The sequence below is a fragment of the Triturus cristatus genome, chromosome 8 (genome assembly GCF_964204655.1).
Source record: "Triturus cristatus chromosome 8, aTriCri1.1, whole genome shotgun sequence".
NCBI classification, from domain to species: Eukaryota; Metazoa; Chordata; class Amphibia; order Caudata; family Salamandridae; genus Triturus; species Triturus cristatus.
In genome coordinates, this window is record NC_140591.1 from 78600778 (window position 1) to 78627292 (window position 26515).

At 46.5% G+C, this 26515-nt stretch overlaps 1 protein-coding gene across 1 annotated transcript in view; it reads left to right on the top strand.

The window, feature by feature from the left end:
- LRRC58 (leucine rich repeat containing 58) overlaps positions 1-26515 on the top strand; it is a 48554-nt gene that overhangs the window by 9411 nt on the left and 12628 nt on the right. The window contains exons 2-3 of the mRNA XM_085621047.1: positions 14344-14472; positions 17419-17696. Of these exons, the coding sequence (XP_085477173.1) occupies positions 14344-14472; positions 17419-17696 (407 nt within the window). The remainder of the gene's footprint in view (positions 1-14343; positions 14473-17418; positions 17697-26515) is intronic.

The window sequence follows — 26515 nt, forward strand, 5'->3', positions numbered from 1 at the left end:
GTCCCCTGGCACTGTCCATGCGTGTCTGATCCTCGCATGCCCATGAAATGATGGCAGCTCAAGGGGGTTCTTTTGTTTACACTCTCGCTGTTGCCTGCCCAATCTGAAGACCTGCCAAGTGAGAAGCATTGTCCGCAGTGGTCCACGCCGCGCTTTGAATTGGCTGCGAGTGTGGTTCCTTCAGCGCTTCAGTTAATATTGAGGACTCTATTTATCTCCGTGGTGTCGGCGAACCACCACTCCGATCGTGTGAAAACAATACACTATTCTGGTCTGTGGTGGGAAGTGATTGGTGACCTGGCGGGAGAGTACCGGCGACTCTGAATCAGAAATGGATCACTCCCGGACAAATTGTATAATGCAACATTTCTTGTCTTTTTCATTCAGTTGCCAAAGCAATAAATGCTGCGAGTGCTGAAGGACTTGTGCACTGCTTAGGTCGCCATTGCAGTGTCACATCCCGGGTAACTTCTTTGTCTTTCCTTAGCAAGTACAATGGTCTTTTGATGGCCTGGGCGAAGTGACATAGGGCCCATTCTCCTGCTAGCCATGTCGGCCCATGCAAACTTTCCCCTAGATCCCAGCAAGCAGTTGCAGCCTATTGAGATTTAGTTTACTCTGCTGTTGCTTGCAGTGCCTCACGGTCTTTGCTGTGTCTTACCAGTAAAATTCATATTTACTGATCAGAATTGTTCAATAGTATTAGAGCCAACATTTGTCTCTGTTGCCCTGCCCATGCTTTGTGGAAGAGATCCTGCTGGACTTAAACACTGCCTGTCATTTCGTAATTTTCAAGTAGGCTGCTTATTGGTAAAGCTTATTAGCTGGAGGCAGAATGAAATAGTATCAGTAAAGCAATATTTTGATTACCTTGTTGACATTAAAAGCATATCTGCATCAAGAAAAGGATTTATCTTGGTAGGAGCCGCTTTTCTTGGCACGCAGAAAAGCGGTATGTTTCCATGGATCGATTCGTCATCCTCTGTTGAAAGCCTGCAACGTTCCAGTCCTTGTACTTTCCTGATGCAGGTTGTCTTTTAGGTACCATCCAGTGGAGTCCTCTCCTTGAAGATGCAGGCACATCAACATCCATCCACATCCCTTCATGCCCTGGAAGCAGCAGCCCTGTCTCTCTCTGTTCTATCATAAAGTATCACAGATATTAAGGTCTCAATGCTGAAACCTGGCAAAGATCCAACGTCCCCAAGCTCCAATTGTCCGATCGCGATTCTAAACACAGATTACAAAATCCTCGTGAATATATTGGCCTACCGTTTAGCTCTGTTAGTCCCTGAGCTGGTGCACTCAGACCAGAACAGCTTTGTCTCCCAACGTAACACTGCCCTAAACCTTCAATGTTACTTCCGGGTTGCGGAGTATACCCCGGCAGTCTGGCCCCGATCAGGTTGCATGATGTTGGACCTCGAAGGTTTTTGATTCGCTGGCCTGGAGTTTCTTGTTCGCCGTGCTGGCCCGATTTGGGCTGAGGCTATATTTTCTTAGTATGGTGCAGTTGATATATCACGGACTATCAGTTCGGGTTCGCACAGGGCCCTATCTGTCTGACCCCGTCCGGGTGCGTAGCGGGACCCGGCAGGGCTGCCCTCTCTCCCCGCTTTTATTTGCATTGGCCGTGCAGCCGCTGACTGCTCCCATACGCACCCATGTAGACATGGGAATCCCGTTAGGGGACGACAAGCCCACCATATCGCTCTACGTAGATGATCTGCTGCTTTATGCGCGAGATCTACACGACATTCCCGACACGCTTGACCTGGCCCTGAGCCACTTTGTGCGTGCATCGGGACTTCGGGTCAATGGCGCAAAATCTATTCTCTCCCCATTCATAAGGGAGAAACCGGATCCAGGGTACGTCCTGGGGGCCACTCCGATCACCTGGTGTGTAGATCCTTTCCGCTACCTGGGAGTTAGAATATACAGAACTAAAGCTGATCTTTTTGATGGTAACCTCCTCTGTGCTACCACGGCAATCCGGTCACAAATACGTTTTTGGAAGACTCTCCAGCTGGCGATCTGTGGAAGGATTGCCCTTGTAAAAATGGTGGCCCTTCCTCGTTGTCTTTACTGCTTTACCACCTTACCACTTATCATCCCTCCCTCTTTCTTCAGGCAGTGGGAAAGGACAGTGAGGGATTTCATATGGGGCACGTCGCGTCGCAGAGTACCCATGAGGAAACTCTGCCTCCCTGCCGCCTAAGGTGGTCTGGCAGACCCTAATTTCGAACATTATCTGGCATCCCAGCTGCAGTGGGTTGCCAGATGCATGTCATCTCGATACCTCCTAGACACGCTTCACTGCAACCCCCGCTGTCCCAAAGCTCCCTGTTACGGATCTTCCATCCTTGCTCCAAACTCAAACCCCCTGACGTGCTCCTGCTCAACGTAGCATACCAATGCCTCCGAAGATGTCTTTTTATCACTAGGGCCACTATTCCATTCGCCCCTGCCATCCCACTGCGGGGAACTAAGTCCGCGTGGAGACCTCGACAGCTGAGCTACAACATTGGGCCTCGGAGGGTATTGTGGACATAGGGGATAAGGGAGCCATCCTGAAAGAAGTCGCCTATCAGGAACTCCTATCGGAAGGGGACCTACGCCCTGGGCAGTTCCTACTACATCGAGCACTTATTGCTTTCCTGGCGTCTACGTGGGCACTTGAGCAAGAACCACCCATGCACTACACACTACAATACCTTCATGTGATGGGGACAGGGCGACACCTTATACGTTGGTTCACAGGTTCCATTAGACAGCACACTGGGAGGAGGGTCTGGGCAGGGCTTTCACAGATAAAGAATGGACCACTGTTCGGGGCAGCCCCACATACATCCCGCGCAACCAACGGTTTAAACAGATACAATTCTTTGTTTTGCACCGAGCTTACCTCACTCCCGCCCAAATCAACAGGTATTTCCGTTGAAATGCTGCGAACTGCCCCCGTTGCCAACACATAGACGCTGACATTCTCCATATGTTATGGTCTTGCCCTATCCTGCACGATTACTGGTCCCACGTATCCACTATCCTGGCGGCTTGTACCTCTCGGAGTTCCACCTCCTGCATCTATTCAGCAGAAACGAGAAGCATAAGGCCACCACTAGATTTTTAGACCTGGGACTTATAACAGCGAAGCGTCTCATAACCAAGAGATGAAAGTCCCCTCTCTCGCCCCCCACAATTGCTTGGCGACGATCTCTACTGAATTGGGCTAGGGTGAATGGGATGGCACTCCAAAGGAAGATCTCCTTGGCCTACGCAAACTCCCCATAGCGCATCAGTGGGATGCTATGGTACTGAAGCTCCAGGAGATGGTCACTGGCGCAGGGGGATCGTCCGAGCTGATGGAGGCTGGTACTCAAGGCTCGTCTCTGGCCCTCACATAGACTGAAGAGCACTTGTTTCCAAGCGCCTTGAACCCTGTCCGTATCAGTGGGTTTGGCAAACTCAAGTCCTCTTCTCCATCCCCCACCCCTCCTCCCGGGGGGGTTCTACTAGGCGCAGAAACAAGTCACAGGCAACTCATCCCACCCCTCATTATCTTATGTTGTCCTCATTAAGTTGTACCCTATGTCCACGGTTGACGCATAATGCACCATGTTCTAGCTGTGTTCATATACTCTGGCGATGCGGTCTTTGGTTCTAGATACCCCCTTCTATCAGGGGGCGTGGTTCTTGGACTCTTGCAGTGGACTACCATGTAACTCAAAAGTCTTACATTGATTGGCGTATTTGTACATGTTCTATTGACTAACGCTGCCACATACACACTACGTTGTCAGGATTTTTTCCTAAAACTGTGCAAAATGCAAAAAATGTTAGTAAAGATTTAAACATTAAAAAAAATGAAATATCACAGATATTAAAATGATCAGACACCCGCCTGGCATGAAGAAGCTGGATCTGTGGAGTTTGAAGGTTATGATTTAAACAGTTAGATGTATTAACAAATAGCTTCTTTTGGTTGGAAGCTCGTATTCAGTTTATTCAACATATATACACACACCTTCTTAAAAATTGTGCTAAAAATCTCTTCATGCAAGGTGAAAAGCTGATACAAGGTGACACCCAGCGGGCGCCAGATTTGAGTCTTTCATGCACTGTTTGATTACAATGTTTGTGCGACTGCAGTACTCTTATTTCAAGCAACCCAAGATTGAGATTATTATTCTGCAGAACTTCATGAAAAGGGAGGTATAGGAGCCCCATAGAAAGGAGTCGCCAAGAACGCTGCATTAGCAGTTCATAGCTACACCAGTCAATAGGCGGTGGGGTGGTCCGGAATTAGTGGGGGATTGCAGCCACACTTTGTGATATGTATTTTCTCCTTCCCCATTTATGAAAAAGGGTGCTTTACTCTCCCCCCTCTGTTTATGATGTCTCTTTTATTTGCTAGCCACTCTGGTGCTCCTGATGCATCGTAGAGCGAAGGCACTCTAGCACAGCTTCCACTCTGGTGCGCCTCCTAATGCATCGTAGAACGAAGACACTCCAGCACAGCTTCCACTCTGGTGCTCCTGATGCATCGTAGAGCGAAGACATTCTAGCACAGCTTCCACTCTGGTGCGCCTCCTGATGCATCGTAGAGCGAAGACACACTAGCACAGCTTCCATTCTGGTGCTCTTGATGCATCATAGAGCGTAGACACTCTAGCACAGCTTCCACTCTGGTACACCTCCTGATGCATCGTAGAACGGAGACACTCTAGCATAGCTTCCACTCTGGTGCTCCTGATGCATCGTAGAGCGAAGACACTCTAGCACAGCTTCCACTCTGGTGCGCCTCCTGATGCATCGTAGAACAGAGACACTCTAGCACAGCTTCCACTCCGGTGCCCCTGATGCATCATAGATTGAAGACACTCTAGCACAGCTTCCACTCTGGTACTTCTCCTGATGCATCGTAGAACAAAGACACTCTATCACAGCTTCCACTGCTCCTGATGCATCGTAGAGCGAAGACACTCTAGCACAGTTTCCACTTTGGTGCGCCTCCTGATGCATCGTAGAATGAAGACACTCTAGCACAGCTTCCACTCTGGTGCTCCTGATGCATCGTAGAGCGAAGACACTCTAGCACAGCTTCCACTCTGGTGCGCCTCCTGATGCATCGTAGAGCGAAGACACTCTAGCGCAGCTTCCACTCTGGTGCACCTCCTGATGCATTGTAGAACAAAGACACTCAAGCACAGCTTCCACTCTGGTGCGCTTCCTGATGCATCGTAGAACAGAGACACTCAAGCACAGCTTCCACTCCGGTGCCCCTGATGCATCGTAGAGCGAAGACACTCTAGCACAGCTTCCACTCTGGTACGTCTCCTGATGCATCGTAGATTGAAGTCACTCTAGCCCAGCTTCCACTCCGGTGCCCCTGATGCATCGTAGATTGAAGACACTCTAGCACAGCTTCCACTCTAGTGCTCTTGATGCATCATAGATTGAAGACACTCTAGCACAGCTTCCACTCTGGTGCGTCTCCTGATACATCGTAGAGCGAAGACACTCTAGCACAGCCTCCACTCTGGTGCTCTTGATGCATCATAGAGCGAAGACACTCTAGCACAGCTTCCACTCTGGTGCTCTTGCTGCATCATAGAGCGAAGACACTCTAGCACAGCTTCCACTCTAGTGCTCTTGATGCATCCTAGACTGAAGACACTCTAGCACAGCTTCCACTCCGGTGCCCCTGATGCATAGTAGAGCGAAGACACTGAAGCTTCACGGAGACTACCTCCATAAAGGCTTCTCATGATACCTGGGGATAGCTTTTCTCTCCCTGCACACCAGTCAGTAGCCCACAGACGAGACTCTTCCAAAACAGCATTAAGTCAGACCAGCCTCGGCATTCCAAGGTGAGATTGCTGCCGCTCTGGAGCTTCTGGCTGGCTCTAGAATAAACCCCTGAGGGAGAGCACACAGCATTGCAACAGACAAGATGCCAATGCATACACCTGAGTCTCGGATGCAGCTAAACTATGCCCGGACTGATTCTGTTCCCGACAAATTTCTCTGTCACCGATAATTCAACAGTGTGCCTCGAAGCTACTGCCTTTTGTCTTTCACTTTAGTGTGCACCCTCGCTAGACCCACCGAAAAATCTGATGCACAATATATAATCTCTGCTGCACTTACTACAGATGAAAAATGCTGACCATGCGCGTCCCATATACTAAGTGATGTGTTTTGTCTTCATGATGCTAAATCCAACTTCCAGTTTAACAATCCAAATATCAGTCTGTCGTTGTTAGTCGGATCAGTATCACTTAACAGAACTCTAAAGCTCACCTAAAATAAGATACCGTTCTATAAAGATTCAAATGCTTCAGGTGCAATACGAAAATAAAGACTAAAACATTTAATTATTCACTATATAGGCCAGTGGTTGGTGAAAGATGACACAACACCCCCTGCTCAATTCAAATCTAGTCTAATAATCTATTTTGCTCGCTATCTAGTACATAATTGTGCTTGCGTTTGCTAAAAACTGGCACAAATAAAGAGTACTTGTATGGCTCTTGTTCTGCACATATTTAACCTTGGTATCAGTAACATTACTCCACTAGAATTCTAGATTTAATCATGTATTTTGTCACAGTGACATGCATTTTCATTGTAGCATTGCTTTAGCAAAAGAGGCTATTTTGGTGAGAGCGTTAAATACGGGTGTAATCGGCCGATATTCTGATCCTAGGAAAGGTCTCTAAAAATACGTATCTAACTTTTGGATGACCTTTCATGTACGTGTTCGGTTTAACATAAATAGAATGTGTTGCATCTCTATGGCTTGAACATTAGTTCTTTAAATGACTTTAGGCATTATGACTAGTGGTAACTGTATTAACTCCGGCTCGTAGTAAGGGACGGAGTGAAGGCTCATCGTGTGTGCCTCCGCTATGCAGTATAAGACGTATTTCTGTTGCGTTAAAATATATAATTGCTATGCTTTCTGTTTATGCTGATGGGTTCTTTGCTAAGCCCTGGCATTAATATGTAGAGAGCTCAGTTTTACTAAGTCTTTGTTCACAGAGTGAGAAGATTTGTGAGAGTAAAGCAAAAGTTAGACGGCTGGGTTCTGCAAGGTATATAGGGAGCTGGACCACTGGACGCTGCTTCCTGACAGTACTACTGTATTAAGTAAGCAATCCCACTGCACAGATGGAAGCGATGCAGAGAAATAGCACCTGCCGCTGGGCGAGGTTAGGAGAGACGGGTGTATTGAGGAGTTGAATAGTGATAAGATCCGGTCCTAATCCAACCACGCATGTTGGGAAGAGGGCCGTGGTGCTGTTCCCTGACGATGCCGCCTGTAGTTTCTATTTTGGCCCTTGGAATATACCCAGGATAGCCCATCGTCGTTTGCATCCTGAAGGCTTTTTTCACAAGTTCATACTCCAGACTGCAGGTCCTTCATCCAGTGATAGCTTGTGTTGTGTATATTGTACTGTTCTTATAAAACGTGGGCTGAACTCTGCAAGAGAAGCTTGACAAGTCTGCATGTTTTAACATGGAAGATGGTGACCAGAGGTCCATGTATCCTGCCCTAGGGAGCTCAACAAACAATGCTTTTCTTTAATGTGTGCAACCTGGACTATGGCTTTGTGAGTTCTCTGGCAGAGCACAAGTGGCACATCCATCTTCAATCCTTTAAGCACATTAACTGCAGAGATGTCCTCTCTAGATCCGTTGTTTACAATGGAGAGGCCATCATAGATCCAGAATTGGATTAGAGAGGAATTGGAATCTGAGGTGTGGAAGGGATACTAGTCAACATCCAATAACAAAGCAAATGCAAGACCGAAGTCCTTGAGCGTGAAGCTGGTGATTGGAAAGGCATATGCCACGTAGCGTGGGATTGGTTTAAGCCACTGACCCTAGCATTTACCCCAAGAGTGCAAGCCCTTGAGATGAGGACTCTGGGCAACAAGGATTGATTGTCATCAGTTCACACGACTCTCCCCATCTTTGGTGTCTGGCCGCCATTTGGTGGTCGGGCTTTTTGCCTATTCCTATAAAAATTAAAGCCCTTTGTCCAGGGGGCCAAGGGCTGCACCATCTCGTGTTCTCTAACGTTTAGCAATTATGAAATTAGCATGCTTTGTCTACAATGAGTTTACTGGCACACTCACTGTTTCTAAGCACTGTAAACCAATAGGTGGGAATATCGGTTTGAATGCACACTTTTCTTAACCCCTTCGATGCTGCGCAGATTCCGCCGCTGTGCTGGCGGAATCTTGCGCGGGCGGGGTCATGACGGAATGGTTCCGTCATGAGCACAGCTCAACCGTGGGTCATGACGGAACCATTCCGTCATGAGCACCGAAGGGGTTAACATGTTAACTCTGATTTCATTTTATAGTTTGTGATTACAATATGTATTTTTTATGGTTTTTTGTGTGCAGTACCTTAATGCCAGAGATGATGTGTTTGAGGAGACGCTTGTACTTGGACCGTTTAACTGTTAAGAGATTGCTAATCTTTCTTGGCAGTGTATATATTTTCTTGGCTGGCATCCTTACCACCTTCAAATCGGTTAAACGTATATTAAAGGCTGAACACCTAATTTGAGCTCCCTGGCAGGTATTTGTAGAGTTCAACTTAATGATGTAAGATTTACAGTGGCCTTCACAGAGGTTCTTACCAATTGTTTAATCATTGACGGAAGCAGTCATAAGTCAGTCTGACACGGTAGCTGTACCGCGCCTCGCAGACGGGTGAGACCTACAAGTCTTGCGTGTGAAGACCTACGTGTTGTGACCGATATGGCGGCCTCTTGACTGCTCCCAGCTGCGTTGTCCGAGGGGCAGCTCATTTTGACGAGTGTTTTCGGGGACCGCCGAGTCCAGCAGGGGCTAAACATATTTCGTGGCCCCTGTTTGGAACAGCTTTGTATTTTATTCAATTTCAGCTTTTTCATGCTCTCTTTGGGTAGGTCACTGACCATGCGAAGGCGCACTGGTCCAAATTCTAAATATGTTTACATCCAATATTCAGGGATAGTGAAGTATGTTTTCAATATTACAATTCAACAGAACCTCACTAATATTATTGGAAAATGTGACCCCTGACACCCCCCCCTCCCATTTCTCATATGTGAGGTCCTGTTTTGATCTCAAATCCTTTTTGGGGAGGATGTTGCATGGTGTTGCAAAACAAACATTTGTCTGCAAAATGTCTGTAATAGAATCTAACACATCACCCAAATTAAAAATAAATTCAAGGAAAACGATATTTGAAATCGGTTGTAAAATGATGCAAGGTTACCAGGGCAAAAGACTCAGCAGAATAGAGCTGGCTCTATCGGGGCCCCCTGAAAGGCTGGGGCCCTGGGCCAGAGCCCATTTTCCCCACGTTTTAAGAGGTCTCTGGGACCAAGGGGTTCTATAGGTAGTCTAATAATCTGGCAGGTCCCCTGCCCACCTAAGCTTCCGTCTCATGTGTGTGACTTCAGAGCCTGCCTGCCTGCTGGACTCGCAGCTCTGCGTCCCATAAGAGCGGTCTCCTCAGCGCACCAGGCAATAACCACTCGGATTTCATCAGCCGCGGTGCTCGTCGGCGCGCCCGCCTGTCTGTCTGCCTGGCGTGGACGGGTGCCCTTTGCACAGTCTGTGTGTGCCCGTCGCTGGAGCGCCTGGCAAGGCTCGGCTTTTATTGTACACAGCCTGTTTACATCGGGACCGGCCACTGTAGGACTTGGACGGCCGGGATGACCGCGGCTCGTGAATGCGCGTCATTGAGTCCGTGTATGTACACGTACTCTATGGATATCTTGAACACAGCAGGGATCGGGCCCGGCTTGGTCTGTGCTGGACATCTCAACCCGATAGACACGAGGTGTCCGATTCAGGCTGGCTTTAGTGAGCGCTGGCGCCGCCCCGTGCCACAGTCATTTTGGACGCCCCTCACGACCTTCTAGGATTCCCTCACTACCACCGGACAAAAAGTGCCCCTCATCTCTCCATAGCCCTTCTCGCTCATACATTTCATTTGTTTTAAAGCGCTGGTAAAGACTTGCTGGTAAAGACTCTGCACTAATTTATGGCGAGTCAAAACTGCACTTGACAAAACTCCTATCTCTCTCTCTCTCTCTGCAGCAGGGACATTAATCACAAGAGTTATCATCAAATTTGAATTGCTGCCTGAAAGCTCGACAACTAGGAACTCTGCTTCAGGCGCTTTTAAATCCTAAGTTATTGCTAAGGTCAGTGCAATTCACCCCCCCCCCCCCCCCCCCCCCCACACACACGTTCCTCGGCCATGTTATACCCTGAATGCATCTTCATTGGCGTGCCTTTGGCAGGCCGTAAACGGCACTATAGGAACATCCGGCGCTAGTGCTTGCACTGCAGAGAGACAGCAGTGAGAGGTCCACTCCTTCTAAGTGGGTCTGTCTCACACTGACAGCGGATCTGGACTGAAGTTCAGGATGGGTGCACGGCTGTCTTCCGTGTGTGACTCCCCAGAACACTGGGGTAGGCTGACCGTGCGCCACCTCCAGGGTGGCGCACAATCGGAGCACCTCCCAAAGGCTTGTGTAGGCTTTCTCTTTCATGGCACTGGGAAGGTGTCCCCTCATTTACATGGGCCAAGCCACCCTGAGAATGGAGAAACGCCTCCTTGCTACGCGGCTGCAGAATATGCGCCTGCGCCATCTGTATTACAAAAACAGCCATAAATGCATCCGCAGTCTCTTCTGTAATAACGCAGTCCACCGGCGAGGTGGACAGGCACAAACGGAATCAAATGCCTGTTTCACTTGTGCAATGTGGTACCAGCTTTGCTCATATGTACTTCCCTTACTCTACATCAAAGGTCTTCAAACTGGGGGGAGAGGCCTTCATCTGATCCCTGGGGAGCGCCAGTCTCTGGCCTAGAGAAGCAACATGCTTTGTTTTAAGGGATAACAAGCACTGGCAAAGCCAATAGGTCTCGCTTTTGGAACCTTATAAGTATTTAGTTATGCAGCACAATATCCTTGGTGCACCAACATCAACTGTTGCATGGCTAAACACTTACATTGACGGTATTATAAGGACTTGGTTCAGTTTGTTAGGAAGTGTCACTCATATGGTCACACGATGTGGAAATGTCACACCTAGCGACACAAAGTATGGAAATGTCACACAAGTGAACTGGTCATTTATCAACAGTGAATTGGATTTAGCCTACGTTGTCCCTCCTAAAATAATGTAAAACCTCAACACAAGTCACAATTTTTTTGTTATAAGGATGGTGCTTTCCACGGTTGACTAATCACAACAACAAGGGCACAAAAAAGAAATCTCGGTAGCTCAAGAGACATAGCGAGCAGTATGACCACCAACCAGACAAACCCACCCCACAGAGCAATCTCACAAAAGCTCCATGCCATGCGACAAAGACAAAAACAGGACCTGCACAAACACAACCTACCCTTTCCTGTCTGTTATCATTCATCTACACACAAAAAAAACGCTACTTCGTCAACCGGAACCTCAAAATGCAGAGCTTCCACCATACGAGTTATACTCTCCTCTCCTGTCAGTGTTTGGCTGAATATGACTGATAGACATATGGCTAATGTGGACTCCCGGTTAAAAGGGCTTGAATTTGGGGGGAAAAGTAACTAGAAAAAAGTCGGTGCTGTTGCTAGGGGCGCAGAGAATGGTGTACCAACCTACTGTGTGTAAAAGGGTATGCAGGGACCAAGCGTAAGATTCCTTTCAAGACGGGACACTATTCTAATGGTAAATAGGTTTGAACAAATACGGTAGTAAGGGTTGTATACATCCAATTTCAATGAAATACAGTGTTGTGCTGATGTTAACTAATAGTGGTGCCAGTGGGTGGCTTCCGTGCTTTATGTAACGCTTAACATCATCTGCAACGTAGGCGTGAGCGAGCAGTGGCATCACATAACACAGATGGCATTACCCTAACTCTGATTAAAAAAAAAAAAAAAAAAAAATCCAACACAGTAAGTACCACACACTGACTTTTGGTGAGCTTTTCATTGTCTCTGTAAGTCTTAAGTATGCGTTGCTTGGCATGGTTGCATTTGATGAAGCCATACATTGCTGTAATATTGGGTTTAGAGATCCAATTGTAAATTGGCAGGCAGATTCTTCTTAACATTTAAAGCAGCAGGCTTGGCTGAGTCCTTCTTTTATGTCTAAGCTCTTGTGCTTAGAGTGAGAGTACAAATGTCTGGATAGCACCATTCCATGGTCTACGTATATTGTTTGGAGCAAGCATGAGAATACTGCATTTCCAGCACGTGATTTGCGGGACGGCTTTCATACTATTAGTCATGATTGGTTGTAAGTCTTACAGGCTGGGCTGGTGACTAAGCAGCTCTTGAAAACAAAGCGCAGCATGGTGCTAGGAGGCCATGGGTCACGTGATGGTTTCGCGGCTCGCCGGTCCTGCTAGCCGTACAGCGCTCTCAGTGGCGGGGGGAGGGGGGTTTAAAGCGGGGAGAGGCACCCAGAGCGGCCATAATGAGTGTGCAAGTCAGAACTGCTAACAAGGACAAAAATCATGGAAACAGAAAACAAGTGCGGCCGCGAAAGTGAAAGCGACCGCTCTGTGTTTCATTAGTAACATGATCCACAACAACAAGGGAGGAATGCAGCTGCCACAATTCACACCGCTGTTCGCTCCCGACACCAAAACGCTATGGGAGTGAACATTTAGAGAAATGGCCATTTGCATGCTTGCTATATTGAAAGACACACGCAAAGGCCAATGAAATGCGTGGTAGTTGCCAAACGCACACGGACAAGTTTTGGGGAAGTTTGGAGTGCTCACAAGAAGCCTCCCATAGTTGCGCGCGTGTGCGCTGCGCTAGGCTCGACCTAAAAACTGAGCGGCAGTAAGCCACTTTGTAACGGCCACCACTTACCTTTTTTGTCATTTATATCCTGACATACTATGTGTAAAAGGGGGAACAGAACAGAACTCCAATCTTTAGACACTTTTTAACATTGCCAAATTAACAGAGTAATTGTAAAAACTTGGGGCAAGGGGAGGCCTCAAGTGGTTATTTTTTGTTTTTTTCCCCTTTACACGTGTGGCCTGGCATTATGAAGTTTGAAGACCAATGCTCTTCATGCTGTGATTGTAGGAGTCCTGGTGCACACTTCTCATTAGTAAAATCCAAGGGGTCACCCCCTCTTTTTCATGGAGGCGTCCCAGTGCAAATGAGGGAACTCTTTTGCCCCTGCGCTGTATCAGTCACAGGTGTGAAAGCTCATGGGTCACCCCGAGGTATATTCTTTGCGCACCATATATGAAGTGGAACAGTCTGTTTGCCCCTAGAACAGTGGTTTCAGATCGTTGGTCTGACTTTGAAGGCAGTACTGTTGGACCCTGTGTAGACTTGAATTCACACCTGTACCAGGGGCAGTGTATTTTTTTTTTTTTTTTTTTTTTTGTATTTAATTTTTTATGTGGCATGTTGCTTTGTCCTTGGGTGCCCCAAGCCCTCCCAGCTAGGCACGGGCTGGGATAGTGTACAGTTTTATGCAATATGACCACTGAAGGCTACAGCATATCACATCCACTTCTTGTTATTCGCAGTCTACTTTCCCGCTGCTTCTGGTCCTACACCTGTATAATTGTGGTTGCAAGTGGATTTCAAGGATTTGTAGACATTTCAGCAGAAGGCTTACACTGACTGACGCTGATGTTTGCCCCTTGAATACGTTTTTTAAAAAAAAATATGGGAGGGTACTACCCCCAACAATGTGGCCCACACACCCTCGAGTGGGACGGGTATGCTCAGACGTGAGTCCCGTGCTCTCCATGCCACTGGAATCAAGCTATCCTGGCTGAAGAGGGGTGAAACTCGGAAACCGGCCCTAGGATGCTTGTTTCCAGTCCAGGCAGGACCTGGCCTGGGAGTTCGGGCTGAACTGTTCCCATTGGGTGTAGGGTCAAGACTGATTTGCATATCGCTGGGTCCAAAGTGGAATGGCATGGTGAGCAAGAAAACTATGGATTTAGGCCCAGATCTCTGTACTGGGGTGAATGTATGATATTGTTCTGCATTCTGTCCATCAATAGTAATTTTTGCATCACACACCCCCAGTGGCCCGCAACCCTTCCCATACCGCAAACTGCCATTTCACCACCTAAAACAGGAGCACTGTTTAATTAGGCACTGGAGTGCAGGTGGACAAATGTCTGCCGACAAGAATGACGTGGCACAAAGTCCACACATGATCACAAGGTTTATAACCACTACTGTACCTGCCAAGAGTTATGCAATTTCTGGTAATTACTTTTTTTGATAAAATCTAAGCATAAGTCCGTGTGAAAATTAAATCCTTTTCTCTGCTCTTACAGCTTGGAATTTCTGTACCTTGGCGGTAATTTCATCTCCTCCATCCCACCAGAGCTGGCGAATCTGGCTCATCTCAGCTACCTGGTCCTGTGTGATAACAAGATTCAGAGCGTACCCCCACAGTTGGCGCAGTAAGTAACCTCCTCCTTCTATCACTTCTTCAGGACACTTGTGCATGTTGTTTTTAAAATTCCTGATTTTAAAGACTGATCTTCAGTATCGCTCCAAGTTAAGGAGGACAACTGACTAGATCTGAGCAGCCATTCTCAATAAATCTCACAAAGGGGGCTGCAGCACTGAATAACCAGAGCGAGCCGCTGTCTGTACCGAACGATACACATGTCTAAAGCAGTTTGCTAGTTTTCGACACTAAAAAAAATTGACTTGCGAAATCAGTGTTAGAATATTAAATGAGCGTTTGTCCATTAAACGTAAAAAAGATGAGAATCTGATTGACATTCGAATTTAAAGAATTACATTTTAGATGACCATTTTTGGACTCTGAAAATATTTTAGAGTGAAGTGGGTACACAGACACTCTATTGCGTTTATTATTTAGTGTTTCTTGCCTCCTCTGTCACAAGGAACACAAACCAAATATAAAAGTTAGATGTTTGTTCAATGAGTTGAATGAAAACCACTGTCATCTGGGTGATCTGCTGGTCACTAGTTTGAATTCTGGAAAGGCCAGCACAGCCTTCCATCCTTCTAAGGATGGAATGAAAAACGTTTTATGTAGACTGGGCTTTTAGAAACCTTACAGTCGTTACCATATTCTGGTTGGTTTGGGCAGACAGCAGTTCCTTTACAGTGTCCAAGGGGCTATGTCATCGAAAGGTTGCAGACTTCAGTGCTTCTCATAGGACATATCTAAATCCTTGTGCAACAAACAGAAGAGATAAATTTGCCCTTGGTCTAGAAGTCACACACAGGGCAGCTGAGCAGCATGCCATGAAGTGATAGAGTGAAAAGGAACAAGAGACAAAGGCAGAAGTGCACACAGGTCTGATGAGACCCAGAGGTCGGCTGACTTACTAAGCAAAGAGCAGCTGATGTGTGTTACTCATGTTCTCTAGGAGGACTCTAACTTTGATGCACCAGTGTGTCTAAAGAAGTTCGCTACCATATTAGTTGTCCTCTGTACTCCCTGCTCATTTGACCTAAGATGCCTACTCACAAAGTATATTGCAATGGGGTGTACATGGCCGGTCACTGCAAAAATCCACTTCCAGTGAAAAACACACTCCAGAAAAGAACATGGTCACTTGGGGACTCCTGAGCCCAGACTGGGGCAGCACAGTGACACCACCACCAAAGTAGGTCCATTTAGTTTCTAGATTTGAGAAGCAGTAGGACTGGGGGCTAGTTACACAACAAAAGCATATCTCCTCTCCCTAATGGACCTTGAGACTTGGCACTAGTTGCGCCTGTCATGCCCATAAATCTATTAATTAGCTGCCTCCATTTTTGAGCCGGTGTGTGGCAGTGAAGCCTCTGCTGAGATGTATCCGTCCACAGATTGAAAGGAGTGCAAGATGATGGCCACTCTCCCTTTCTAGCAGTGGCGGCCAGGTCAGCGCTGCTCAGAGAGCAGCGTCTCCAGGCTAAATAAGAGGAGGTACAGAGCAGAAAAGATACACTCTAGAATACTTGTCGCTTGTCGCGGGGCAGCGCTGGGTGGGTTGTAGTCTGAGGGGAGGTTCTACTTGTCGAGACTTCATTGGCATTCGAGGTAGCCATCCTCTCAAGAAGGGCGAGCTGCCAGTCCCTCCTTTGCAAATGCCTCTGGAGATGGATTTTACTATACAGGTTTGTGTGCTGCAAATGGAAGCTTTTATTATATTCCTACTTCCATTTCTATGACATAACGGAAGGACTGTAATAAACGTCCTTGCTACCCTGCCTTCATTTGGCATGGGAATAAAGAGGACTGTATTAAAGGCAGGGAGTCTTCAATAGACACAGTCGTTTTGTTATTAGGACATGAAAGGATAACAGTCCCTGCAGGCCTAATGGGAATCCGCCACGGCCCGTTATAGCCAAAGGGTGCACTGTCTTTGCTTGAGTTTGAACCGGTGGGTCAGGCGCAGACCGGGACAGTGCGCCCTTTTACAATGAATGCGCTTCCCCCAGGGCATCCGAGCTTGCGCAGCCGATTTATTGAAATATAGAGCGGCTGGTTCAAGGCGCTCTGTGTTTCTGAGTGAAGGTGGCTACCATCCAGCACTTTGAAGAGGGGAGAGAGATCCCTCTGCAGGTTGGTTAAGTGACCATGGGGCCCCTTTTCAGCCTAAACATGGGTTGCCTCAGGGGCGTAATGAGAGTGCGCCGCCTTCTAAGGGAATGTTTGCCCCTGTGCCCCCCAACCATTATATAGCGCGGGCAAAGAGTCCAAGTGATTCCCGCAGTTGTATTGGACCAAATCCCCCATATAAACGAGAGAACCCTCTCTGAAGATAGCACTGACACATATGTATCTGTATTATCCGCCCAAGCGTCTACGGCCCATTCTTTAGTACTATAGTGCGTCCGGAGTGGAAAAAGGGAGCGCATATGCCCGCTGCATTTCCCCCTGACCTCCCGTAAAGCTCCCCCACCCCGGGCACTATTTGTAATATGGCTCTAGGAGGGAAGGGTGGGTAGTGGGGAAAGCCAGCGGGGCATGGGGAAAAGGAGGAGGGGCACAAGGGAGGAAGGGGGATGGCTAATTTCAAGAGTAGGGCCAGAGGTTTGATAACCTTTTCTGAAATGCAATGGAGGGGAGTTCACCCAAAGTAGGAGTGGCTGCTGCCCCAAGGATTATTACCCGGGAAACCCATTGATGGCTAAACATGATGTTTTCTCTTGCAGCCAGAGTCAGGCGAGCATCTTCGTATCTCAAGGTCTTTCTCCCTTCTGTTTTCTACCTTTAAACATGCATTTTTTCTGGAGCAAAAACATTAAAATGTGTTCTCTGCATTAATATAAGCTGCTAATGTGCCTATATATTTCCCGTGACTTTTTTGCTTTTGTTCTTGGGTATTTGTTTTTTTAATTTGATTGACTTGTTCTTTTGTGTACCTTTTATATTTTCTCAGGGTGCATTCACTGCGTTCTCTAAGTCTGCACAATAACTTACTCAGCTATTTGCCCCGGGAGATCCTCAGCCTAGTGCAGTTACAGGAGCTGAGTCTACGTGGGAACCCACTTGTTGTGCGCTTTGTTAGAGACCTCGTCTATGCCCCACCAAGCCTTCTTGAGCTGGCGGGCCGCACCATCAAGAGCCGGAACATCCCCTATGCTCTCTGTGACCTTCCGGATAACCTTGTACATTATCTGAAGCTCGCCAGTAAATGTCCCAACCCTAAGTGTGCAGGTGAGTGCCTCCCCTTGGCTCCTCTTTCTGTGCTTGTCAATAGTTGTGTGTCACTTAAGAAGTGTTGACTGCTTTTGGTGGCTGGCCTTTCCCTTCAGCATGTTGGATTCCTCAAAAGTAGTGGGATTTCGACGGAAAGTGCTCACTTTCGTACTTGCCTCAGTGACCAATGAGTAGGCAATCTACATGCACTCCATGCTAAGTATCTCACAACGAGGGGAGCAGAGGAAGCCCTTCAATTGTCAATCCTTGTCCAGAGTCAACTGGAGACCTTTAATGACCTGCACCTTGCCCAAGTTGAGTGCTAAATTTATTGCAGAGCCGCTGCAGTTAGGGGGCACAGACATTCATTTTTGGCACCCAGGGCTTTGTCCCTGTACAGGAGAGAGAATATGAGATAGAGACAGGCAGGGTAGGGTAGTCGATTGGAGTCCGGGCAGCCCCGGTCCACTAGTGTCCTCTTTCGCTGCCTCGCGTATTCTGCACATCAACACACATCCAACCCTAGCTACATCAAAACATATACTGCAGACCGTTAACTATCCTTGCAGACAGCATGCTCTACCCCATTAATGCTTTCTCAAGCAATCATAGACTGTGACTTATTTATTCCCTTTATAGCACTTCGCAACGAACGATAACTTGCTAGATTATTGCACAAAATATCAAACTGTAGGAAAACTTATCCAAAGGCCAAGGACCTATCAAAATGGAGATGAGTTAGTCCCGCTGTGTCTTAGCGGTCTTTCTTGCTTTTGATATCATGAATTTCTATCATGCCAACAATGCATCACAACTCCCTCTGATGTGGTGAGGGGACATGTGTTTTTATTTTCTAGCAGAGAATCCACTTCCTACAGGTGTCGTTTTTAATTTAGAAGTCTGATTTCAGAAAGCAGCCAATTATTAGCATTAGGACGGCGCCATTGATGAAATCAGTGAGAATTATTAACATTAGGGCGACGCTCTTGAAGGAATCTGTGAGAATTATTAATATTAAGGTGCCGCTCTTGATAGGAATCAGTGAAAATTATTAACATTAGGGGGCTGCTCTTGAATGAAGGAATTAGTGAGAATTATTAATATTAAGGCGCAGCTCTTGATGGAGTCTGTGAGAATTATTATTAGGGCGCCGCTGTTGAAGGAATCAGTGAGAATTATTAATATTAAGGCGCCGCTCTTGATGGAATCAGTGAGAATTATTAACATTGGGATGCCTCTCTTGAAGGAATAGTGAGAATTATTAATATTAGGGCGCCGCTCTTGAAGAAATCTGTGAGAACTATTAATATTGGGGCACCACTCTTGAAGGAATAAGTGAGAATTAATATTTGGGCGCTGCTCTTGAAGGAATCTGAGACATGTATAAAAATGAGGGCGCCGCTCCTGAAGGTATCAGAGAGAATTATTAGTATTGGGGCACCGCTCTTGATGGAGTCAGTGAGAATATTTGGGCACACTTCTCAACCCCCCCCCCCCCCCTCACCCCCACTTTCCTCCCCCCAACCCCCCCCTTTCCTCCCCCCAACCCCCCCGATGGAATCAGAGAGAAGTATTAATAGTAGGGCGCCGCTCTTGAAGGAATCAGAGAGAAGTATGAATATTAGGGTGCTGCTCTTGAAGGAATAAGTGAGAATTATTAGTATTGGGGCACCGCTCTTGGTGGAATCAGTGAGAAGTATTGATATTAGGGCGCCGCTCTTTATTAATTCAGTGAGAGTTATAAGTATTAGGGTTTTCCCCCTGATGGAATCAGTGAGAATCAATTAGTAAGGAGGGTGAAACGCCTTGCAGGCCTTCTGCACAGTCCTTCCCCCGGCTCCCTTTTCCTACGTACATGCGTGACTTCGTTTTTCTTTGAATTGTCTATCCGTGTTGTATGTGCTTAGGCAGCATCATGCTTGTAAAATTTGAACCTCAGAGTACAGGCTGGAGGATTTGCATCTCTTTTGTCTATGTAGTCCCTTATTACACCACAGCGAAGTGAGTCCTGCCTTGCTGCCAGGATATTGAGCATTGATTTTTCTGTTTGGCTTTGACCTTCTTGTCCATTAGTCACTACTGTTTTGTTCCATCATTACTGCCGATCTCCAGTGAGGTCCCTTACCACCTCCTGTTGACTGTGGTGAAAAAGGTCCAGAAAAACTAGGACACTGGCACCCGTGGTTTTCCCTTTAGCCGCTGTGATGCAAACTGTTGTTTCCAATTAAAATCCTGCCTCCACCAAGAGCCCACTCATATGTATGTCTTGGACCTAGATTCTGAGTTAATTCTGTCTCTCCTCTCCTATCTTCTCCGTCTCTGGCATAAGGTCACTTTTCATGTTGCATGTTGTGCAACCTACTGATGTCCTTTTTGTTAAATGTGGCTTCCAGTGGGTGGATAGTTTACCTTCCAGGACCTTTGCTGCTTAGGTAGCCTGTCCCGTGGTTTGAACATTGTTGTGGGCAACTAATCTGTGTCTCAAAGGAAGCGTCATTCCAATCTATTTCATCCTGCAGTCTGAACTAGTGCCTTGCATGTTGTCTTTCTGCCATGGTCGGATTTGAGGTCTCCTCTTGCCCTCATGACTTGGCCATGTTAATGGCCTTTGGGTGACCACTTCCTCACACTTTAAATTTGAGATTTTTGGACTATTGAATAGGGACCTCGGATACACAAGGATATGTTTTTGTGACCTGCGGCACATTTATTTCCCCCACATGGCTAACTAGTTCTGAAAATGTGTTACTTTCAGCCACAAATGTCAAGCTCTTTAGTCGGTTGCTCTTCAGCTTCCCCCAAAGAATGTATTATTATGGAGGATGAACGCGTGTTTCCACCTTTATGATCATATGTTTACAATAGAACGTAACTCCAGTTTTATCTTCCATAGTCCCATACGTTGCTGGGTGGAAACACGTTTTTTTGTTTGTTTTTTGTTTACTTATTCACTTCTGGGGTGTTTGCGCATCCCCATGTTAGCTCCTTTCCATATGCTTGCGCTGACCTTGTATATACATATTTGAGACTAGTCACTTGAGATTTGTGGCACTGGACCTTTCAGAAAATATACACCATAAGGGCTTATTCTGAGCACTCTTTTATGATGTGTACTTATGTCATTTATAGCACTATAAATTTAAGTGTTCAAATGTCTTTTGAGACAGCTTCTGGGTTTAGTTTCTAAAGTAACCCTTCTAAATCCCTAGTCAGTCTTGTAAATTGAAGAAGCTCTGCTCATCTGTCAGGTTACCCTGTTTCTTCTGGAACCAGTTCTCTGTTTTAAACTGATCTTAATAGATCATTTCAAGCAGTTATAAAAGAAGAAATACACATCAGCGAGTTTTGAGACAACAGAGAGAACCTGAGCAGCATGCATGAGCACGTAAAACATGAAAATGACTACCTCATGGGAAAAGGCAAAGCCTTCTAAGTCTTCTGGGCTGTAGTGTTAAGGAATGCAACCTCAGTAGTACTCTTAGTGCAGGAGATGTTGGGCACTGTGCATTCTCCTAATCCCTAAAGTCGTCTGTGGCTTCTTGAAGTCATGGCGCCTTGCCCCGTGTGTTTTTGTTTGGGTTATTGGTTGTTTTTTGCCAGCTGGTTTGCAGAATCCACGTGACTCCCTATGTGTCTCATTTTCTCACAACTTCCTCCAAGGCTTTCAGTTAGCAGGACTGCGTGTTGATCCTAATCTTCACATGGTAGCTCTTTTCCTTGAACTGAGCAGCACAGATCCTTCCTCTGGAACCCAGACTAGAGCTGCTCCAGGTACTAGGTCTTGTTCTTGGGTCTTGGAGAAGACACAACCACCAGCTGTGTACTGTGCCTGGAAGCTGCCTCTATGGGCTTGTACACAGTCTCCTCAAAGTCCAGACGAAGACTAGTACCCTTACTTTGACAACTGGCTTATTATTCGCTTCAAGAATCTTCAGCTGATGTACGACTTGCTGCCCTGTCAATGACTCGTCATAAACATGGAGAAGTTCAGAGCTAGTCCTTGCTGAAAGCATTGGTTTATTCAAGGCCCTGCTGTATAAAAAACCTCTTTTGCCAAGGAGGGGGAGGGTGATACACAGTCACCCACTTGTGCTCTATCCCAGATTTGCCCTTGGTAGTTTCAGAGTTCTTGGGTCTCGTGACTTCATGCATTCATGTAGTGAGTCTCTCTTGGCTAGCTGAAAACAAGAGCATTACAACTCTCTCGAATGCTTCATTGCAACCAACTCTAAAACTTGCAGCACAATGTCTAACAATATTATAGATCATATTGTCTTCAGGAGTCAAATGTTTAAGGCAAGTCCTTTCAGCCTTCAGTCAAACAAATAATTGATATCTGACTCCCGTCAGTATAGCTGGAAGGCACCCTACTGACGTCGAACACATGGGGACTGTGGTCAGTTTAGGAAATAAAACCCCCATGGATGCTACAAGCTGCATTTCTGGGGCTAATGTAATTTCTTTCCCTTCTGCAGGAAAAGTTGTCAGAGTCCTTGCAGGCAAACTTCAGTAATTTTACAGTTCAGCAAGTTGAGCTAATGCACTCACTTTTTCAGCTGAGTGTTCAGCTATGGAACAAAATGATGCATGGCAGCATCTTTCTTTTGGCTTTTCATCTAAAGGAGAAAAGCAGTATGCAAGTGTAGAACTTGAGCAGGGGATACCCAACTCCTCATAAATGGCATATAAATCGGCGGATATTGTGGTCTGGCTATAACAAGAGAGGGCTTCCTCAGATTGATCTGTTCCCCCAGCACCACCTCTTACTTGAATCTTGCCTGGGTGAAAGAGAGAATTGCCTGGTGTATGCTCTTCATCTCAATTGGTCAGAACAAATTCCTCTGTACCTTTCCCCACCTGCTTCACAGAAATGTCCAGAAAGTAAAGACCTGATCCTGCCTCTCCACTAACAAATTCTTGAAGCTTCATTGGATCCCAGATCTCCTTAGGCAGACGGCTCTCCGGACATCCTGATATTGCTGTGCTTTAGAAATAGTATTTGCAAACCTAGGTTTCTCAGACCCAGACAGTACTGTCATGCATACAGCCCAAAAAGACTCCACTAGTGTCAGTATAAGGCAGATAGTTCCTCATTTGCTTTTGGGCCCCAGATTACAGTCTTAACGTATTGTAGCACATTTAAATGATACCTTAACATTTTTTAAATGATACCTTAACATTTGTGACATACCTGGCTGCTTTTGCTGTTTAACTTCATAGCCCAGGAGAATTTTTTTTCTTTTGGCGGATGTAAATGTACAAATACTCTTAACCCCTTCGATGCGCATGACGGAGCGGTTCCGTCCTGCGCATTGGTTGCGCTGTGCGTATGACGGAACCGCTCTGTCATGGCCCCGCCCGCGCAATAGAACCTTCAGCACAGCGCGGTAATCCGCGCCGTGCTGAAGGGGTTAACAGACCAATGTTGCAAGTAAAGATCCTTTTTTTTGTTGGGATCTGCTCACCTGTTAAATAGAATAGCTCCCTTTCAAGTTGCTATAACATTCTGAACGATGGCAGAGCTTCAAACCCTTTCCACAAAAGACCTGGTCTTTTCCATAAAGACACAGAGGAGCAGAGAACAGCCACTCTTTCATTCCAAAGATTCTCTTAGGACTTTGGCTTGCCCTCTAAGCCAGTTTTGTCCCCAGACAAAACCATGTTTTATTGCTTAATGTGACTTTTGGCAGCTTAAATAATTTCATGACCTTCAAGTTGTACCTTGAAAGAGTGACTGACGTTTGGAAATTGGATCTTCTTTTTATAATCCTATAGTGTTCTCACTTCTGGCAACAAAGTTAGAATTCCCCATTTGTTTTTATCTACTATATATATAAAGTTTGTGTGAAGAGTTAAACAAACTCTAACGATTTGGTCAGTTCCACCAGAGCTAAAGCTGCACCAGTTCCCATTGCAGGAATGTGTCAGGAAGGTATTTGAGCGACCACTCACTGACTTTATTTTCTCTCAGAAGGTTCAGCTTTTGACATGGAAGTTCTGGCAGCCTGTTTCCTTGATGGCTGGTTTGGCTCATGCTGTCTTCCCCAGTCAGGCATAGTGAGACTGCAGCATGGCACCCAAACCTAAGAGTATGGAATAATTCCTTCTTGACGATTTTGGCTTCTGTCTTCCTTATTCTATTTTGTTGCATTCAAAGAACCTCTAGAGTGCAAACAACCATATACAATATCCTTGTGCTAAGTTTTTAGTTCAGTTTCTCCCTCCCTCTCAACACCAAACCAAGCGCTCACATGGTTAGGCTTTTCCATGCTCATGCCAGAATTGGCAGAAACTACACATGGGTACTAGTTTAGGGGGCACATAGTTAATGGGCAGGCTGGACATCGAAGCGGGAATCCTTCCACTGGATCATGCTGGAAAATAAAGTGACAGGAGAAGTTTTTGTTCCACTCCTGAATCATGCTGCATAGAGGTTATTTGCCTTTTCTAACCTCATTAACTGATTGACTCAGCTGATAGTACTTTGCACAAATGTTAAAGTCCATAAGGACTTTGAGATTGTAAATCACTGGCATCCATACTTTCTTCCCATTACCGAGCCTATAGTTCCCCCCCCCTTTTGAAATTTGGATGAATCCTTGCTTTCCCTGCAGTGTATAAACATGTCTGCCTACACTCATAGGCATGTACGGCATTGGAGGTGCCTCACTCAGGAAACTGGCTGCGGATCAACCCATAGCCGAAAGGGTGGTTTGTTCTATTGTATGATCTTAATTTGGGAAGGCCCTTCCTTCTTTTAGCCCCTTCACTACCAAATATGCCAGGGCATGGCTCGGTTAACTGTGGTGATCAAAAGGTCATAGTGCTGAATTATAGAAAGAATTATGGAAAGAGACTGTCCCAGTGATTTCCTTATATTGAGAAATAGTAACGTCTGGTTTGAGGCATGTGTGGCTGTAGATATACATGCTTTGCATACTCCTGCAATCTAATGTTGGATCCGGATGTGTGCAAGTAATTCTTCTACGAAGGAGTCTTTCGAGTCACGAGTGCGACTGAATCCTCGTCTTGGTGATAATGCACATGGGCATCGATTCCATTCCTATATTGTTTTCTTTCCCCTTCCGGTTCGGACATGTGTACTTGCACTACAGATCGAGGTTGTTCTGGATCGCTCTTCGGTTCCCAATCCACTCTAACCTGCATCGGTATTGTGTTCGATCGCACTTTACTACTCTGTATATTAAGGGGCAATCACTTGTTGAGTCGACATGCTTCTTGTTTGGCCCCTTCAGGGCCTCTCCCTTTGGGGCCTTTGAACTCTATATCCACCACGTCCTCTATAAAAGGACCTTCTAGCAATGGAACGGATGCCTTCCCTTTTGTGCCCCACTGCCACGCAGATACCCACGAACTGGCTAACATCAGGTCTGTAACCTGTGTTTGTCACCTGTACACAGGAGGTGGATTGCGAGGCCTGTCACTCTTTCCGCTTGAAGACACTCGGAAGCATCTAGCACACCAGCCCAAGATGCAGCTGAGGAGCAGTGAAGACACTTCCGAACTCTTCAGTGCAGAAGAACACCACCCACAATTTTCCGTAGCGGAAGAAGAGGCACTCTCTATTGAACACAGTTCTGAATCCGAACACAAACTCTACTTTGAGGTAACTGACTCCAAACTGGAGGCCGAAGCAGTGAGTAGTGAAGCCCCTACCCCTCACCCCTGTGTTGAACACTTAAAAAGACACACACAACCCATCTAGAACAAGAGGCCTTCGACCACCACTTCCTCATGGCCAGGGTCCGCATCGAGCGGCTGGTTCAGAAGCCCTGCCTTCCGGCTCGGCACAGACAACTCTGGCACCTACCCGCCCATCGGTGCCGAGCTGACCTGCCACATCTTCCGCTTCAGCACCAAGCTGAACTATGGCGCCGAAACACAAACATGGCTCGGACCCGAACGCTTCCAGAATGACTCCGAAAAAGATAGCCAGAAGTCCAGACAAACCAGTTCTCCGTAAACTACAGGAGAAAGTGGACGCTAAACAAAGGCAGATCCAGATTCAGCCTCAGACTGGATGCATCCTCACAAGGCCTCCAGCTACAACACTGCCATCATTAAAAAGACTGCGGTCTTTTAAAGAGTCAATTGATTTACCTACTCCACCAAAAAAGGACAAAGCAACTAGTCCTCTACCACATCCATCACCACCTCCACCAGATTAACCATCTGCACCACAGTTTGTTGAGTATCTCCAAGACTTCTCACCTCAGGGTTCCCCCAGTGGTGACATAGGTGGACACAATGCAGGGGATGACACATTTGGAACACCACCACATTATTACCCCTGCAACGCATACGATGTGGACCCTTTAGGGGATACTGATCCTGACCTAAATCCTGCACGTCCGTCACCTCCTGATGATTTCACCACATATTAGGCGATAATAGGGAGGGCCACAACTTTTCATGACACCCAACTACATAGAGAACCTCTAGAAGAGGATTTCCTTTTCGAAACGTAATTATCTACACATAAGGGCACCCAATACATTACTATGCTGAAGGGTATGTTGCGTCATACGGATGACCTTTTCAAAGACCCTGTTATGGCTCCTATAAGACCACGCATGGTCAATTTCAAAAGAAGAAAAAAACTACAAACCATCTTTCTCAGATCCCATATATATATTAAGAGGACTGGTACCACCTAACTCGCTAGTAGTCACTCGTGCTCGTAAAAGAGCAAACTCTCAAGCTAGCAGTGATGCCCCCCCACTGACAAGGAAATCAAACTCACTGATGCAACAGGGAAAAGGGTGGCAGCCCAATCTGCAAACCATTGGGGATCGCCAACTACAGGGTTCGCTGGC